This window comes from Bombus pascuorum, chromosome 4 (genome assembly GCF_905332965.1).
Source record: "Bombus pascuorum chromosome 4, iyBomPasc1.1, whole genome shotgun sequence".
In the NCBI taxonomy this organism is placed as follows: Eukaryota; Metazoa; Arthropoda; class Insecta; order Hymenoptera; family Apidae; genus Bombus; species Bombus pascuorum.
Window position 1 is genome coordinate 1,228,589 of NC_083491.1, and position 20,067 is coordinate 1,248,655.

The 20,067-nt window shown below is 34.2% G+C and overlaps 3 protein-coding genes across 7 annotated transcripts in view; 2 read left to right on the top strand and 1 right to left on the bottom strand.

Annotated features, from left to right (window-relative positions):
* The window catches only part of LOC132906398 (uncharacterized), a 77,816-nt gene extending 69,628 nt beyond the window's left edge, over window positions 1–8,188 (top strand). For all 3 annotated transcript variants that reach the window (XM_060958555.1, XM_060958554.1, XM_060958556.1), the window contains one exon: window positions 573–8,188. In XM_060958555.1, coding sequence (XP_060814538.1) covers window positions 603–6,011 — 5,409 coding nt within the window. In that variant the 5' untranslated portion in view covers window positions 573–602 and the 3' untranslated portion in view covers window positions 6,012–8,188. The remainder of the gene's footprint in view (window positions 1–572) is intronic.
* On the bottom strand, window positions 8,069–17,283 carry LOC132906093 (cilia- and flagella-associated protein 251-like). Its single transcript, XM_060957959.1, has 22 exons — window positions 17,109–17,283; window positions 16,763–16,909; window positions 16,596–16,699; window positions 15,182–15,336; window positions 14,870–14,985; window positions 13,857–14,167; window positions 13,444–13,607; window positions 12,800–13,078; window positions 12,540–12,648; window positions 12,314–12,437; window positions 11,983–12,225; window positions 11,649–11,854; window positions 11,419–11,569; window positions 10,900–10,989; window positions 10,666–10,818; window positions 10,481–10,573; window positions 10,194–10,285; window positions 9,666–9,900; window positions 9,277–9,559; window positions 9,041–9,174; window positions 8,308–8,352; window positions 8,069–8,188 (listed from the first exon to the last, which is right to left on the bottom strand). Exons 1-22 carry the CDS (start codon window positions 17,229–17,231, stop codon window positions 8,069–8,071), a joined length of 3,477 nt encoding a protein of 1,158 aa, XP_060813942.1. The 5' UTR covers window positions 17,232–17,283.
* On the top strand, window positions 14,175–20,064 carry LOC132906412 (matrix metalloproteinase-24-like). Of its 3 annotated transcripts, XR_009657984.1 has the most exons (5): window positions 14,176–14,248; window positions 18,067–18,412; window positions 18,809–18,961; window positions 19,711–19,830; window positions 19,926–20,064. XR_009657984.1 is itself a non-coding variant. In XM_060958581.1 (4 exons), the coding sequence occupies exons 2-4, from the start codon at window positions 18,308–18,310 to the stop codon at window positions 19,774–19,776; spliced, it is 324 nt and encodes a 107-aa protein (XP_060814564.1). In that variant the 5' UTR covers window positions 14,175–14,248; window positions 18,067–18,307; the 3' UTR covers window positions 19,777–20,064. The 3 variants fall into 3 exon arrangements, 2 of the variants coding, with proteins under 2 accessions (XP_060814564.1, XP_060814565.1); XM_060958581.1 differs by having other exon boundaries at window positions 14,175–14,248; window positions 19,711–20,064; XM_060958582.1 differs by lacking the exon at window positions 14,176–14,248 and having other exon boundaries at window positions 18,047–18,412; window positions 19,711–20,064.
* Window positions 20,065–20,067: the final 3 nt, after the last annotated feature.

Consider the following 20,067-nt stretch of genomic DNA (forward strand, 5'->3'; position numbering starts at 1 on the left):
CCCTTGTCAGAGGTATTATAATTAATTGCTTGTTACTTTACTCAATGTAATTTAAACCTAAAGTTTAATTTTCTGTGATTTATTATCAACATGATGTTCAATGTTTTCCACTTTATTTATGGATCGTCTTTCGAAGCTAATTAAAATGTTTTTGTTTTCTGCTATGTAACTGCTATGTAACAGATTCAATTAGAAAGTGATTTTAAATATTTGGTTATATAATTATTCTTGTTGTTATAATTATATCCATGAAATAGTAAAGAAAGACCTTTTAATAAGTTGAATGTAACAGGTGGCTTTGTAAATATATCAATTATAACATTGATTGGAATAGGAATGATATATAATTTTGGTGCTCTTAATTTTTGTTTAATTAACATATATGATTTAAACATTTAATGTAATGATTTGTTAATGTTATAATTGTTTGAATAATATTTATGACACACACACATCACATTCTCCTATATAGTAGACTATAATAGTTTACGGAATAATTAATTAATGTACAAAACAAATATTTCTTTCCTATTAGAATATTTTTATATTAAAACATATTTTGTATGTTGTAGGTAATATCACTGTAGCTAAGCAGTGCTATTATGGAAGATGAAGATGGTGAAAGTAAAGTTATGGATATGTGGAGCATTTTGGGAAAACAACAACTTAAAGATACTTCTATTGGAAATTCGCTAAGGTCGTCAATTGACAGTATATACACTGATGTGATAGAAGAAGAAAAACAATTATTGCAATATAATTCTATTGCAACAAAAGATTCTCCAAGCAAAAATAACAGTACAGGACCGAAAATTGTGTTTAAAGGTTTCAAGAAACGTATTTTGGCACAAGCTCAAGAAACACAAACGAATACGTTGAAAAATATAACACAGGAACAACAATCACCACATTCTAATGCATCCAAAAGGACAGAAATTAAACGGGGCAAAATAACAGAATATGCACAATATTTGGGTCTTCAGCCTTCGTCAAAGAATAAGTGTTCAAAGTGTCAACCGTCATCAAGTTTGTGCTCTACATTGAAACAAATTTCATGTACTTGCAATTCTACAATGACACCAATGCCCAGCACATCAGAATCCTCTACAGTGCCACATTCTCCTAATTTTAAAATTACAAGAAAAGTTTATCTTTGTGCAGCATGTGGCACGTATTTTGAAAATTGGAACTTATTTTTACATATGAGGGATATACATAAACGTCATATATGTTTATTTTGTCTTGGAATGTTTGGTCAAGCTGAAAGGTTGTCGCATCATTTGACAAAGAAACATAGTGTTCCAGAAATGGCATTTACATCTGTTGAAGATTTTTATGGTGTTTTCAAAGGATCGTGTTATCTAGTTTGTTGTACATGTGAGAAAGTTTTTTCAGAAACGGATAATTTTTATAATCATTTCTGTTCACCAATGTCTAAGCAAGATGTTACTGCTTCCATATGCACATTATGCAGACAAACAGGTTCACACGCAAGTACATGCAGTTTAGCCATTGAAACCAGTAAAGAAGTAAATTCTGCTTTACCACCTACTACGCAAACAGGAATAATGTCAACTAATATACTTGATAAAGATGTAAATAGTGAAAATAAGACTGTTCCAAGGAAATCGATGAAAAATAATAGGTCTAAACATATGGAAGACGGTACATCCAATCAACAAAAAGTAAATATTCACGCAAAAAAGATCAATAATAAAGTTGCTGTATCTCAGTCAAATGAAAGCCAAGTATTCGATGAAACATTAAGCAGAGATGAAAGTTCTCAGGACATAGTAATGCACAGTGTGGTTAAAGATACTGTTTCAGAGACAATAATGGAAGTTTCAAAGTGTATCGAAGATTCCTGTGAAGAAATGGAAGAAACAAACGAAAAAGAGGTTTGTCCAAATAATTTGGAATTAAATTCAACCGATTCACCCAGCCATAATATGCCATATGATAGCGTAACGGAAACTATTATGGAGGTATCGCGATGTACAAATAACGTAGAAGATATTGATAACAAAATTAAGAAAAAGAATGTAGATGTAGTCGATATGTTGAATACATCTGATAAATCGAAAACGAATTCTACTAAACTCGATACGAAAACTGTAAATTCGACCGAAGAAACTAATATTAAGATAGACGATGTTAATTCTGTAAACCAAGAAACAGAAGAAAATGTAGCCAAAAGGAAAGCAGAAGATATTGTATTGGAAACAGACTCTCAGTCTCAAATGTCTGAAAGTTCTGTACATAGTCCAGTTAGTCGATCATTATTTAGCCCGCAACACGAATCACATGTATCTGACCTTCAACCCAAAGAAAAAGCTTATGACAATGATAACAAAGAAAATTTTGATGTACCTAATGAATCTCAATCTTCGATATCGTTCAATACCAGTGAAGCTCCTGATAGAAGTTTAGTTATAAAGATATTTACCAATAGGAATTCACAGTTTTCTGTTGCGACCAATAGCGAAAATATAGAGAATAATATTGTTAAGAAGGAAGAAGAAAACAACAATGCAGAAAGTTCACTGACAGTGGAGAAAGAATGCAACATGTTTGAAGAGGACAAAGACAACAGCGTTACTTATCAAGTTAACGACGAAGACAGCGATTCCGATAGTTCGAAATTAGCGGTAGTAGATAGCGTCCCTGAAGAGACAGAGAATATGGAAGAAACTAGCGAACATAAAACGGTAACAGGAATTAAAATTGAAACAGACATGAGTATCGAAAACAATGAAAATGAGACTGAAAATACCGATGAAAAAGTAACAGATAATATAGATACAAATGAAAAATGGGAAAATTGGGACGAAGAAATGAAAGACGATAGTCAAAGTCGGATGGAGAATATAGCACAATCTCAAATACAGCCAAGCGATGGAATAATATTGGCTGGAGAAGATGTTCCTTGCATCGATCTTAACGTTGATGGTATTTTAGACAGTACAGAGATAGAAGATTTATTAAAACGTTGTATAGAAGCAGCAAGTCCTTTCTGCGTTTACTGTAATCATGCACGTCATATAGCAGTGAATGGTAAACAACTAGGATTGCACATGCTTGCGGAACATAAATTTCAACCTCAACATCCTGCCATAATTATTCAAGCAGAACAATTTATTACTAGAGTGAAAAAGTCTCTCGATGAATTAGATCCTTACTTCTTTAATTTAGATTCTTACAGTAGCACAAATGGTACATACAATATTCCAAACGTGAGGACGTACGAATGCTTTCATTGTAGATTTCACTCCGCCATACACAAGGAACTTTATCTGCATAATCGAAAGATGCATCAAAAGACAATCTTGATCTGTATAATGTGTAAATCCACTTTTTATAGTTATAGCGAACTACTCTGTCATCTATGCCCTGGAACTTACTCTCCAAATATTAACGTCAGATACAGATGTTGTCTGTGCCCCATGGCAAATCTTCCATCTGCATTTAGATTAATGGTACATTTACGCAAAAGGCATCACGCGTGCGACGTTTGTTTGGAATCTACCGGAAATCAACAACGTCTTTCGAATCACGTTTGGAAACATAAGCTTCATCACTTATGTTATAGATGTGGAATTGCATACAGGAATAAACCAGACATTACCAAACATCTATTTTGGAAACATGGAACGGAAAGCGTACTGTGTAAAAAGTGTTTACAGAAAAAGTGGCCGCATATTTATCACTTTTGTATACCACCCACGGCTTTCGTTTGCGAAGAATGTGGTTCTAGTTTTTCACGAGCCGTCGCTTTAAAAGTACATAAAAGGTTACATTCCGGAGATCATCCGTATGCTTGTAGCGAGTGCTCCGAGCGTTTCATTTCTCGAAAACTGTTAGACAAGCATGAAAACGCTCATAAAGAACCACCACCAGTTAGCGCAAATTTGATGGACACGGTGAGTCAACAACCATTGATCAACGAGGAAAAGTCAGAGAAAGAAAAAATAGGCATAAGCGATGGTAACGTGTCTGCAACCGAGTTGGTTAAAGATATCAAAGAACCTGTGAAAAAGGTGGTTGACGTTTACGACTTGCCACCTTTGAATTTGTCTTCGGAGAGTGATACGGATTCCGAGGAGGAGAAACCAGAGATCAAGGAACTGGAGAACATGGAAAAAGTTAAATCAAACGAAGGAAACGCTCCATTCGCAACGGATCAACCAAATTTCACTTCCTCCGAGGCTGTTGCAGACAGCATAGTAGAGGTTGAACAGAACGAGGAAGAGAAAGAACAAGGAGCGCAAATCATGGATGGTATCTGGGATAATTTTAAGAGCTATACAGCTAGTTTAGAGATGAAAGAGACGGCTAATAATTTTGCGATCAAAGAACCAGAGCCAGAAACCGACGTAGCATTCTTCAGAAGCATAGTATTGGCTGATCATGATTATTGCGTTGTATGGTCAGACAAAGAAAAGGATAAAGATGCAATGTGCAAGGTGAACGAGAAAGAGGAGGTAAACACAAGCGGGGACCAAGATTACTTAAACAAGGTGGAGAGGAGTTCCGTGGAGGGTAACGAAGTTCAAAACAGCAACGAGGATGACTCGAATAAGAAAAAAGCGAAAAGTCCGAAAAAAAAGAAGCAAAGTGGTGCAAGTACATCATCAAGTGATTCGTCTAGCGACAGTGATTCGAGCACTTGTTCCTGTGGGACAAATTGTAGCTGTAGCAGTTCGTCATCCGGTAGTTCTTCTAGTTCTAGTAGTAGTTCGGATTCGGATAGCTCCACTTCGGAAGGTTCTCCAAAGAAACAATCAAATCGTAAAGAACGAAAGAAAGAGAAAGAAAGTACACAGGAACCGGAGACTAGATATACCGAATTGGAGAACAAAGAGATTTCTGTGGAAACAAAGAATGGATCGGCATCGGTTCCTGTAGAACCAGTTTGCCCGCCACAGTTGTTACTGAGAGAGTCCGATCTAGAAACCGAGGAAACAGAAACGGACGAAGACTTTTATGACGAGCATCCTCAACAGCTTGCGAACAAATTGCTTGCGGAGAAGCGAAATCAATTGATGCTTCTAGCCGCGGTTGCCCCTGCATCCACGGAATCAGCGATGCCATTGAATAACGGATTAACAGATAGGGACACAACGGTCCCTTCTCCAGATATAATTCCTACCACCACGGAGGAAGATCAACCTCAGCAACAGCAGCAGCCACAAAAAAAGAAAGTGAAAACGAAGAAACGAAAGAAAGGAGAGAAGGCGAAACAGCGTAACATGACGCCAACCGTCGAGTCCATTAAACTAAACATTCCTAAAGCGTTTTACCAAAAGAACCGGGGTTATTCGGCTTCGTCGCCAGTGTTGATGCAATCGAACATGGGCTTGATGTCGAACGTGTCCACGAACGATATGCACTCGATGAACGCGAGTGTCGAATCCCAAGCGATGGCTATAACAGGTCAAAGTATCGGTGGCAGTGGTTCCGAGGCAGAGAACAAACGGTCATCGAAACGAAAACGAGTACCAAAACGATTTTATGGTGATTCTAGCGATGACGAGGTGGAGAAACAGCCGACGGTGAAATGGAGGAAGGTAGACACGACGCCTTCTTTCGCTACAGTGCCAAGCGTAAAGCCATTGCCACCGAGATTGTCTATCGGCGGTAAGAATATGGCGTATAGACCGATCGAGAGACAATCAGGAATCGCTACAGCTTCTGCGACCGAATCGGAGGGACCTGCGGATAGTAGCAGCGATTCCAGCGATACCGAGGTAGAAGCCAGCCAACAGATGCAGGTGCATCTGTCGGAGAGTAACCCTCCAGCACCGGAACGACCAGTTAATTTATATTGCTATTGTCAGTGTCCATACGACGAAGTGTCAGAAATGATAGCTTGCGATGCCGAGGATTGTCGCATCGAATGGTTTCACTTCGAGTGTGTTGGTATTATGGTACCGCCGAAAGGCAAGTGGTATTGCCCGGACTGTAGAAAAAAGCACAGCATTGTTCAAAATAACGAAGACTACTTCGACTGATAGCAGCGGATAGTATCTTGAATGCGTGTGGAAATTTCTATCTAGGCGTATTTGATAATGGGTCTGTGAGTTTCTCTCTCTCTCTCTCTCTCCCCTCCTCTCTTGCGTTCTCTTTTCTCTCGCTCTTCCTCCGTTGATCTATCTATCCGTCTATAGGTATAGACATAGGTATGTGTCTCTCTCTTTTTCTGTTTTTTAAAAGTTTTTTAAGTAATTTAACGAGAATACGTTCGAGGTGCTTCGAATATCGTTTGAAATGTAAGATGCCTGCTTTATCGTCTTTTATTTATCAGTTTGACGAATTCTATGGAACCTTAATACATTATAAATTTTTAAAAATATATGATACATTCTAAAATGTAGTAGATCCGTATTAGACGTCTTTTTATGTGAACAAATGGTTATAGGAATTATCTTGTTCCTAGGTTGAAAATAATTTTTAAAAGTCTCACATAATAATCATGTAAACAGGATGTATCCGAACAGCCTTGAATTATTATTCACATTCGTGAATATAACACGAATTTACATACAATGATAGAAGAAAGAGAGGGAGAGGGAGGATAGGGCGGTAAAGAGAGAGAGAGAGAGCGGGAGAGTGTGAGAGAAAGAGAATTGAATGTCCACTACTATTCCCAACGTTTTCTTTCTTTTTTCTTGGTAAGCAAACGAATCCATACATTGTTCCACGTTGATATTTTTCTTAAGCCGATACGATAATGAAAAGAAAAAAAAAAGAACAAAAAATGTTTGTATATAACTGTAAATATGTCTTAGAGTTTATAACAAGGAAGTAAGGTTTTTTGTGTACATTTGTTTGTACTTCTTTTAAATGACAAAAAGTGCGCAATGTATAAATTTAGTGTAGCCGAATAGGCAAGTAATAGCGTTCTAGAGCGAAATTCTAGGCTACATCATAGAGAAATTCTTGAAGCCTAGTGTGAGAGAGGAGGGCTGTGTTTTCATTAATTCAAAATTGCAATAATCGCGGCTGATTGTCGGCACTGCTGGCGGTGTCTGTGCCCCCGTTAAAATGATCGAATATTTTCGATAAACATCATTATATTTCGACAATCGGCTCGAAATACCGTTCTCGCTCGGACCACTACCATTTTGTTCCTTTTTCCTTTCTTTGTTCTTCTTCCCTCTTTTTCTTTTTTTTTTCTTTTAAATCGCTTGAATTTTTCAAATTTTTACAATTATACGCGTTGAGACTTATGTTACTTTCCCACGCTCATCTTTCCTCCATTTTTAATAGTATATCGTGGAAAGTAAATTTCCATAAGATTTCTGTCGTTTCGTCACGCTTCATGTTTTAGAATAATGAACGAGTTAACGAGCGGATCTTTTATCGTTTTCTAGTCTAGTTCTTACTTGTTTTTCATAATAGCTCTTCTGCCGACAAACATTTTCCGGATGATTGCACAACTCTAGACACTTTATTCAAATTAGTTAGTAGAACGCTTGAAATTTCTCTCGATCATCTTTTATCATGTAATATTTCTTGGTTCATGAAAATCCGGTGAAATGTATGTGAGCGATGAAATACGAGCGAAGAATTGGCGTATCGACTATAGATTTCAGATCGAAAAAATGTTCCGTTTGTAAAGAATTATTAATTTTGAAATGGTATTTGACTATCGAGCTCGTATTTATTATTAATTATATTAAAATTATTTTATTTTGTACACGAAATCAGCCGTAATTTAATCTACCAGAGTATGACAAAAAGAAGAAAAAAAGGAAATAAAATATCATCGGTCAGAGTTGATGGAAAAGGAAGATATCTGTTTACTGATTGAACTTACCCTTGTCTCCCTTGTACTCTCTGACCAATTTCATTATTAAACAAAATTCGTAACTGAGTCTGTTAATCGGTAAAACGATTTTGATTTCCTTTTTAACGCTTTAAGAAAGAAACGAATTGACATAATATACGTTAATGTTCGTACATGTTTAATAGAAAGTCGCAATACATTGTAATGGTAATAATATTAGTATTGTAATAATAATCAACGTTAATGTGCCAGCAATGCAAATAATGGCACACAGATTAATTAATCATCGTCAGCCCTCGTTTCCTCCGGCAATTCAATACCCATGATGTCCGCGATGAAATCTTTGTAAGATATTCTCTGTATTATAAATAATAATACATTACTTTCGGCGAGCCTAAATGATTATTTTCCTTATTTTATTTTCCTTTCTCATCGTTAATACCATTCAACGTTTCAACATTTCCATGGTTATGCCAGCTTTTATCGTAAAGAATAGCATAGCAAATCGATAATCATACTTGTTTCGTATTTGCATGTTTTGTGCATGTTTTTAACGAGGATACCTATTTTTAAAAACTTAAGAATTATTATAAAACACAATTTTAAACAAACTTGAGTATTAAAGGTTTTTTAATGTTTTATCGGTCGTTCAATTATCGAATGTCGATTAAATTTTGTATTCAAAAGTATAAACGTTAAAACAGAGATAGCGACGGCGCTTCGCTTTACGATTGAAAAATTATTAAATTCATAATTCACGCATCATAGTTCGATACTTTTTCACGCTATCCTCAACTTGGTAAATTTTCTTTCTTAAAAAATATGTATATAAATATTTGAATAGACGTGTAAGGTCCTTTGGCTTTATTTTATATATTTTTTTTATATATTTTATATATTATATATTTGTCGATTTTTCTTAATAAGAAGATGAAGTGTAAAGGTAATTTTTTATATAAAAAAATACTATCATAATATAAATACAATAATAAAAATATAATAGATTTTTCTGATTGTAAGAAGACACGTCTCTATGATACAAGAGATACGATATAGCAATACGCGAGTAACGACCGATATAAAGTATTATGCGATTAATTTCTTTCACCGAATATATTTAACACGTACTTTTGTTATTATTGAAAAAAAATGAAGTGGTGCTTTAGTTTTCTAAACTTAAATAAGTATCCATCTATTTTTGAACTCCTAATATAAGAAAAAAATCAAACTTATTTTAATTGTTAAGTATACCTCTGGTAAGAACGTAAAATCAATGGATGTGGATTTCTTTTCGTTTCGATCGTTGTATATTTCATCCAAATTCTCGTTAAAACCAACAAGAAACTTCATGTATGCAAATGCCTCTTGAATTTTTAATGGTTCTCCTAGAAAACAAAAACTTGCTTAAAGTTGAAATTAAAATTAACGTTCAAAGCACAAGCACGAAGAACATGTTGGACGTTTTCCAAAAAAATATATCAACCAACCAAAAGGTATGCCATTTTGTATAGAAAAATCGGAAGGACCTTCGCCAAACAATATTCTCATAAACTGTTCTCGAGTCAACGCTGGATTCTCCACTTGCGAAGCAGGGATTTGATCTGAATTTGCAAAGACTCGGAAAGCTTCTTGTATTTGATGCAGTGAAATTCCGAAAGCCGGCCGATGATTTATATAAAATTTGACAAAATCTTCGAATTTAATTTCTTCGATTAAATGACCGGTCTCCGCGTAATCTCTATACGAGATTTCGCCCATAAGGATTTCTATCTAAGGCGTAAAACAATTTTACATAAAAAAAGAATAATTAGAACGACGAATGAATTTTCCATCTCTTAAATTAAATAATTAAATAAATCAAAAGTAAAATCATTACTTCCTCGTTGCTGGGATAATATCCAACGCCTCGCATGAGATTCGGTACTTCTTTAGTGTTCACTTTATCGGAGATTAATCTGGGAGCTATTACATTCTCGCCTTGATGTAAGATTTGAGCATAATAAAACAGGTCTTTCATTTCATTGATAAGCCAACCTTTCTCACCACCCTCTAGCAGACAATAATACGGTGCAAGTCCTTTACCTCCTAAATGCGCTAATACATCGACAGACCTGATTATAAGAAAGATATATGATATAGTATTGTAAAGACGATAGCGTAATGCATAATAGTATAGTAGCGATATTAAACGGTAAGAGCAGTAAAAATATTAATTAAAAGCAACTGCGTTAAAGGGAAAGAAAAACGTACGAAATATTTTTACAACGAAAGCTTCGGGTATTATATATTTGCTTTTTAAACGATAAACAACTATTAGTATATCGAGGAAGATGATGTTCTTCTTTCAAGTGGATATCAAATAAAGTCTGGAATTATTTGATTTCCAAGTATTGCTAAGAGGTACCTGCATTTTATTTTCCACATCAGTGTGCACGGATCATTATAACCAGAAGTGAATAAAATGTTCCCATCGTTGCTAAGACAAATATTACTGACCTATTAAAACGAGACTTTGAAATAGATCAAAACATCTCAAATGTATACAGAGCGTCTTGTAATATGTGGTCGTTTAAGGAATTGTTTCACGTTTTACGCATCTTCCGTGAATGTGAGATATCAAAAAAGAGCAGAAAACTCACCCTATCTCGTGTACAAAATCAAATAGAATATATTATTTCTATATGAATTTACCTTGTAGTTTTCAGGTGTTGAATATGTTCCTAATGTTGGTCCCACACAGTACGAGACACTCTTTATACGTAGTGATATATCAAAATCAGAGAAAAATTAGCTTTTATCGTAAATTAATATCTCTCTAATTACTGACAATTAGATTTTTTCGTAGTACGGTGTAGCATAGCGAAACAATCGTGTACACTGTACATGACGCTTCTTACCTTGCGTGGATGCCCTATCATTCCTAAAATCTTGTAAGGATTCCCATCGAAAGGAAGTATTTGAAGACCTATTTCCTTATTAGTTGCAAATACCATGTATTTACCAGCTTTATATTCTTTACCAGACAGTACCTGCGCAACGATCCTTTTAATTAAGTATAAAATAATAATTTCCTATGAGCACAAAGAACCAAAATTTATACGATTCGTTACTTTGAAATGCTTAACCGGGGTATCACAAAGCGGTCCCAAAAATGTTCCTCGAATTGTTTTCGTTATATCGTTCAGCAATCTGTATTTGTACTAGATAATAAACGTTATAGATAACGTTACATGTAAATACTATATGAAATGCATCATCTTGTCTAACTTAATTACGTATGTGGTAGCATACTTGTGTATGTATACAAAGGATCCTCTGTATTTTGGTAATTGGCGGTACAACCAACAAAAGAGCGATTTCGTAGTACGAAGAAATAAATTGAAAGTATATGATAAAATTTTATCGTATTATCTCGAGACTTTGTTTTCGATAATATAATATCTCTACTTATATTATAACATAGAATTGTCCCTTTCTCGATCGTAACGTCATATCAATTACGAGGTGCACGTACTATGTATACATACATATGTATATGAATATATAGATGTACAGATAGATTCGATATGAAACCCGATAAAAAGTCTTATCTTAGTTTTAATTTAATGTTCCAAATTGTAGAATCAGTTAAAAGATAACCAGATTATTACTTCGGAATTAGAGTACATCAGAAATCCTTCAACGCCCAAGTTAGGGTACCAAGCGAGACAAAGAGGAATAGCATCGCATTCAATTTGGTAAGTGTTCGTTATCTGCAAACCAGGAAAAGGATATGGCCCACTGCAAAATGCAGAGAATCTCTAGAGTTTAATTGTACTTTATATGTATTTTTCTCTGTTATTCGAAATATCTGATTTACCTATTTTTAAGATCGTACTCAATTAGGTACCGATCTTCTCCTACCGAAAAAAAACGATATACGACGCTTTCGATAGTAGCTGGCCCGAAAAGTATATCTCTTATTTTTGCAGTATGAGAATGATACTTTCCAATAAAATCCCATAAACGGGAACCGCTTGGCGAATCATCTATTTTTTTAAATACCGCTACCACTAATGTGTTATCCTAAAAGAAGATAAAAGGCTGTCTTTTGCCTCGTGTCGTAATAATTATAAAGAAAATTTTATTTTCGATTGAATTGTTTAACGATAGATGCGATATTAGTTTACGGTTCGACGATGCTGCTTATTTACCGCATAAGCCATGTATTCTCCGCACTCTGTGAAAGCCAATTTAAGTATCGATTCCGTGGAATGTTTGTAAGGATTTTTATCAAGAGGTTCTAAAGTGAGAGGATGCAACATCCAAAGGGCTCCATTCTCAAGGCCACATGCTAGTAAATTACCTTGAAAATCATCGAAACATTTTACATTGAAAATCGTCCGGTCTGTATATTTGAAAATATCATGAAAGATCATAGTTGACAAAAGATTCACCTATCGGTGAATATTTCAATGCTGTAACAGCGATCAGTTTCTCGTGGCTCTGTGGGCATGTGACGTAAGTTATAACTCCTTTCTTTACTTGCTTATCCAATAGTATATGAAAATCTGGAAGAGGTGGGGTCTTCCTGCATACGATGCGCTTGTGTCTCTCGTAATCGTATAAAGAGACGAAACCTTGTAAGTTACCGATGACTATAAAATTGCTAACGAAGGAAAGCACGGTGTTGCGAAGATTAAACTATATATACTACGTGGTAAAAGTCAGATCTAACTAGAATTTAATCAAACTTCATTAGTGTAAATACCTTCGAGGATGCGCGTCTAAACTGGTTATCGCAAAGTTCTGATCTTGAAAGATAAATCGGCACTTTAACGTAGGAATTTCTATCAACGCAACTATTCCACTCAAACAACCTTTACGAAAAATATTGCAAAACTTTTGATATGAATTCCATTTAATATTAATTTTCTGAAAACCTTGCCAGATTATTTAATGCCGTGAAAAAAATCTATGCTGTGTATGCTCTTTCAAAGAGCAAGTGTACAAAAATGTAATAGCACGTACCGATAATGAAATTTTCGATATAGAAAGGAGCACTTTCGACAGTAGCATCGGTAGGCGCGTGAGGTAATTTTGTAAATGCTTGGTGATTTTTATTGTAATTCATCGATGTTGCTTCCAAATATACAGACATCGTCGATGGAACTTGATCACGATACTTCATCGATTCTATTTTTTCTATATATTTCGCTTTTCTCTCGTCAATATTATCTTCTAATTTAATTTCCGAGTATTCTTCCATTTCTTCTTCGTTCTCGAAATCTTCTTCTTCGTCAGATTCAACTGCGAGATAAAATCTAATCATTTTTTGCTTTTGTTTTTTTTATTATTTACGTTATTAAATTCCTCGAGTGAGAAGATAATCGCGAGTTGATTGCGTTTGAACGTAATCAATGGTGATCGATGGATGACTAGACGGATGATTTTTAAATAGTTTACGTTCGAGGGAAACTACCTAATCGAATGACTAATTGTAAGTCGTTGTTATTGAAAGCGGTGATGTAATTATGCCGTAATGATCGAAGCAGGATATAGTATGATCAAAAACTGAATAATTTCAACTTCAAATTCATATCCTTCGCGTTTATACTATTTCGGAATTTTGGAAATAGAAGATATTCTGTAACAGCAATAAATATCGAACTCACGTTTAAATTCACCGACTGCAGACACGGGAGCTAATAATGTGGACGAAAGATCAAAACTTATCGATCGAATAGAATCCAAAAGTTTATGTTGACACCAGTAGAGTATTTTTAAATCAAGATCGTAAAAGCTGATGCGCCCTTCCGAAGTTCCTGTTACTATCCTTCTAAAATTGTACGTATAATACAAATTTTGATAATACTGTATTTACAAAAATAAGAAAACTTTATTTACGAGTGGAAAATTATGCTTATAACAACTTGATTACTATTTGTAACTCAAAGTAAGCAATATAACGTATACATGATGTTTACGATATTTTTTTCGAATTAACAATGACAAACCGAATAAATCTTTAACCGGAGATAGTATATCGATATTTTGTACACTACTAATATTGGAAAATATCAAGTACCCATCGTGATATAGTATCACCGTAATACTGTTTTTCTCTAACTGCACAGACTTGATGTGTCTCTTTTCCTTGTTGTTAGCTGCACTCTGATCTTTGCTCTTATTTTTCTGTCTCTCGACAAAAGCCCAAACCAGAACGTATCCTACACATAAGTATGGAATATCAATCTTTCTGACAAAGATCGAACTGCAAGTTGCAATCTGCACATATAGGCAGATCATATATAAGTATGTGTAATAACTTTGCGAGAGTATAAACAAAATGGAATAACGGGTATAAAGAAGATGTAAAAACAATACCGTTTGTCGTTGCTGTTAATACCCGTTGTGTTTTAGGAATGTAACAAGAGCAATTCAAGATCCCGTATCGTCGTATGTTACCCAAAATTTTTGGTACATAATATTTCAATTCGTCTTGTTCCTAATTCGTAAAAATGATCATTATCTATATCTAGATGTATTATATATTTCGCTGTTGAATTGTATCGAATCGCGAAGGTCAATTCGTCGAAATTCTTATGGAACTTGTAAAACTCGCGTGTACGCGCGCGCGCAAAAGCTAATATATGTACATATATAATAAAGAAATTGTAATTTAACGTAACGTTGTAGGTGTTAGATATTTGCAAATTCGTTTTGATTTCATGCTGCTTCGTTCTATTTAGGGTGGACTACCTCGCGATCTAAGGAATAATTTCCCGTTCCCTCGTTAATATCTCGTTGTTTGCTTTCTATCTGACCGTGAAATGGAAAAATATCGCAAATGATTCAGTGGCAGGGCCAACTTTGACATCGTTTTTCATGAGAACAGTCGAGTTTCGGTTCGTTTTGCAGAGTTGGCCCTCGTGACGCGAGTAAAATACGCTGCAAGCGGTACGAAAGTTTAACCCTGAATTTCAAGGTCAATTCTGCGGCAACTTTTTCGATAAATCTCCACCGATCTAGAGACGTAGATAGATCACGCTTTTGTGATCCGGTCACTTATTTTTTATACACGCTGTACATTATACTGACCCATTTAAGGAATGCAACGCAGTAATCGGCAGTTAAAGCAAACTCCTCGGAACAGTCTTCGTTGAAAGCTATTTCCTTTATTCTATTTGAAAAAAGTTCAGTTAACTCCGTAAAAGCTGAAAATAATTTGCTTTTGAGAATTTCCATTAGAGGTATTAATACGCGTTCTATTTTAAACAGCTGACTAACGAATTTTTAAACGAAAATGAATAATAAAAATTTTGGCGATAATGTTAAAGCTATTATAACGTATAACATGATATTCTTTATGTAAAAGTTAAATAAGAGTGGTAAACAATACTAATGATTAACCATCAGGTTGGTCTTTCCCATACGTCCATAGCCAAAACTGAACTTTTTGGTGAAATTCGTTTCCAACAGTTACTATATACTTGGCGTTTGGGCTAATTTTAGCAGCGGTCATTCCTTTATCACCATGTGGATTAAATAAAGTCGAGATTGGTACACTGTCATAAAAGATATAACTTAGAAAACACGAAGTAGGCACCCCGCTGGGGGTAGCCACCCACGTGCTATATTTATTTTTATTTTATTTTTCTTTATTACCAATGAGATATAACACTTTACCAAATGTCCTTCAGGACAAATTGTAAAAACCAGAATAAACTATAAAAAAAAAAAGAATTGGTACACTGCAATAACAATAGCAATAGCAACTGCAAATATGTTACATTTTTCCAAGTATTTGATGTCATATTCGACCTTTGATTTGCGTATTTTGTTTATAATGTACATGGCGTTTTATAATATGTGGGCAACATTTAAGAGCCGGATTCAGCACATAAAAGCGATAAAAAATAGTTCATATCTTTTTTTCTCTTCAATTCTCCTTCTTCGTAAAATGGATTTCAAGTATCCTCATAAACAAAAATCCAAAAGTCGTTTTGAACATCTCGTACGAGGGTAATTAGATATGATTAGAAACGATGGAACGTAAAATTTGCTATATTTTTTAAACAAGAACAAATAGAACATACATCGATACGAATCTTTCTTATTGTATTTGTTAGAATTTAATCTTGAGGTTAAGATTAAGTATCTGTGGAAAACACAATGTTTATGTTGAAATAATATTCAGTGATGTTTATTAAACAGAATTACAGAACCAAATATATATAAGCTAGTGATATGATTAACAACGTATACAAGAATTGTTGATCGTTGGTCAGTTACTTTAAGACTAGACTTAGTGACCCATGATCCCTTAAATACTTTGAGCCCCACTCTATATACAGTAATGAGTATGATCTGTGTAAGTGTCCTGTTCAAATTCCTGTGTGGGTGTCTGTGTAAGGGTACTTATCCCTATGCGTGAAATATCGTTGTATTCCAACAGTTTTTTTTTTTTTTTTTTTTTTTTTGTGCTAGATTCGCCTCTTAAATTGGTTTGCCCATTTATTATGGAACACCCTGTATGCGATACCTCCTGTAACGTCACTTATCTCCCCGATAAGAGAACCTGTTTGAATTTCGCTTCCTCACCTTTTCTGGTTCTTACTCATAACTTAATTCGACCTGTTGTACAATGCGCCGTAATAGTCGACGTGCAAATAAAAAACAGACGTGAAAAGATACGTTTTTCGCTCGTTGTGAGGCGTGCCCTCCTCCTCCCACCCTAGTTTCCACTCCATTAGTTTCTAATTAGTAGCAAAAGAAGAGAAAAAATTGGGCCAATTTTTTTCGTCGCATTTCCAAATTTCATTACCCAGTTTCGGTGTCCCAAACGACAGTTACACAATCTTTTTCAAAATCTGCGGACAACAACCATTTTCCATCTTTCGATGTCGATAAAGTTGTCACCGTATTCTTCTACAAAGTTAATGCACGAACAAGTCATGTATGAAAATGCAAATATAAAAGATCGATACATACATGACCTTGAAGACTTATCGCGTCTTTAGTCTTATAGTTGTAGATTATTATAACATGCGAACAGGCATAAGCGATGATCGTACGATTTTTTGTGGTTAAATTTATTATAGGTATATCTGAATTTGTCCCAAAAGACCATAATAATTCCTGTATTTAAAAAGATTATATATAGATAAATTCCATTTTTAACGGTACATATACCTTTACTTTTACTTATATATTGTTAAGGGTTGTTTTTAGGTTAGTTGCAATACGTATTATAATATTAAATAGCTTTTTAAAAGATTTCAGTTTCTCGATCCTTTTAAAAGAAATTTAGATATAACTATGTAAATCCATTGCTTACAAAAGGACAAAGATTAAAATCAGTTTCTTCCTTTTCGCAAGATGCCCTTATATTGGTTTCTCTTTCACTTTTAGAATCCGTTGATTCCTTGGAGTACGATGCTATCGAAACATTCGCTGCCATTTTAATTGATTTGCGTCTTAGAAGTTTTCGATTTACGACCTGAAATTGGCAAATGATTTACCTAACTTATATATACGTATATGCACCTTGAAAATTTCTTCACTTTTATGCCATAAATTATGAATATTTAATTTTGAATACATACATACGTTTTCTACGTCAATTTTTGTTACGTACATACGAAGATGTTAATTTGTTTTATATGTAAAAACAGAAGTATCGTGTTAAAAGCGCAGTATTTAAAATCATGGAAATGATATTTTGTAGAGCCGCCAGAATTTACTATAATTGAAACGATTCGCTTTGGCGTTGATTTAATAAAAGGTCTTAAAATTTCTTTCGCTTTATTTTTTCTCATTCTAGTAAAATGCATTCTTTCCACTCATTTATGCTATTGAACTATCTGCCTTTAGCATGAACAACTCTGGCGACAGTTTTCTATTATGTATATATTTTGCTTATAATTATATATATTTTAAAAAACCTTCGATAACCTTGGGAAATAACCTTGAAAAAGAAGAACATTGAGAAAATTTTTTCCTATCGTTACTTTTGCCCCTTCGAACCAAATATTGTTCTCCTCTGACATCTTTTCCTATCGTAAAAACTAAGTAAGATATTTGAGATAGCCAAGTTAGATGGGACACCTCATATACGTTCTATACAGTTTTATACGCTCTATACATTTTGAATTTTCTATAAAAGTTTCGATCTTCGCTGCTTAATTATTATTATTATTCTCACGTGATAAATAAGAAAATGTTACATATAGTTATCTATTGGATAGCTAACGGAGTTTATGCTGTCTTTTTATGAATTTTCATATTGGTTACAGACAAAGGTCAAGTGACATCGGCTTCGTTATCAATCTTGCTGAAGTTACTGCTATGTCAAGAAGTCATTAAACCGTTTCAGTTCCTGATTAGTTGAAGAAGCTTCTAACGTATGCAAACATTGGGAATCATTTTAATAAAGTTCTAAACAAATATTTATATTTCTTTGGTGTTTGATCGCTGTTCAACGAAACAAATTAAATATAAATTATAATCATTAAGTTCTGTGCAGGCAGTGCATTCATGGAGTTATCTTACATTATCTTCTCTGTCTTTCTTGTCGTGGGAAAATATGATTCAGCACCTGTTTATTCGAATATTGATACTATCTCACCATCTTTGTCTGCGGTAGGTGAAAAGAAATTTAATTTTACGAAGAAAATTTCTTATTAGATATCTTATTACAAATCAAACGAATTATATTTTTATAAAAACAAGTTTTTGTATCTGATAACACAGATGCTTATATTCTTTGAATTATATTCGTACGATCGAAAATGTAACTATTATTCTTTTTATTTTTATTTCGATCTACAATGTTATAGCGCTAAGTAGAAAACAGAAAATCTGATAGAAGATACAAATAAAGATTTTGGCGAATGAGTTCAACCGAGTTCATATATGTATATATAAATATCGCAACGTTTTATGTTCACTCGAGGAAAATAAAAATACCACTCTGATTAACTACGAAATATCAAAATATCGCGATTTATTCACGAAACTTTGTGAATAATTTTCTAGATAAATTTTATGAAGGAGTATGGGTACTTGGAAAGTGGTACAGCTGACTCGGATGCGTTATATGAGAAAAGTGCCATAACAAACGCAGTAAAAACTTTACAAGAGTTTGGCAATATCCCAGTTACTGGGCAACTGGATAACACGACGCTTAAGGTGCATTTTTTTGTCTCTTGACTATCGTATTTAATACTATACTTATTCAGCTGAATGGGATCGCCTGAATGTCTGTTTTATTTATTCTTGTACGAGAGAACTTCTCAAGATCAAGTTACAGTATTTCAAGAGCCTCGTGCAAATGGGATGGAAATAATCATTTCTCACTTTTTTCTACTTTTTGCAAGATTTCGAGGTCATCAGCTTTTTTTTATAATACAACTAGAATATATGTATTTATTTCAAGTGAAAGTTTAGAACCTAAAGAATTAATTGTAATTAGTTTCATCTAAAGAGTCTCCGTGGTTTCTTAGTTATAGGCAAGTGTAACAAATAATTTAATATGTATCGTTTTTGTTTACTTATTTATGCAAAGGTATTAACTCTTTTAGTGCCAGCCAGTCGATATAGCAACTGCGTTTATTTACGTTCAGACTCCTCAACTCGAGAATTCGAGACGCGCTCAATTACCCACTTACCTTAGTTAGATATTCATCAAAATAGCTTTGACATTTTTCGCATATACACCACGTTTTGAGTTAGTTGCGAGAGCTGACAATGAAAGTGTTAAACCTCTATCAAACCTACTATCAAACAATTAATTTTATATGTGGAAGATAATTATAAAATTCAATTGTTTTTGGTGTTTTAATTTAAATTCTTTTTACTTCCTATATTATTTAAAATATTTTTCTAACCAGTGTAAAGTGTTACTTTTGTAAGTTTTCATTTAGAGGAAACTGTTATAGTTAATGGCATCTCCACGATGTGGTGTTCCTGATATTTTAAGGAAAAAGGAAAAATCTACGACGTAACAAGCGTTTCATAATAGGATCGAAAGGTTGGAAAACAATAAACATCACATGCTTGTATGTACTTAAAAACATTTAACAATGAAGCACAACAGCTTAGCTTATCTTCCATGTTCATTACATGTATCTATTATTACGTGTATCACAAATAGTATAACTAACTGGACGCCAAAGGTGGGAGAAGAAACGATTACATCTGAAATTGGGACTTTGAACAGATGGAGCGAGTATTCAAGACTTAACTTTACGCCGATTCATAGTCCATATCCTGAGATTGTCATTGCTTTTAATCGA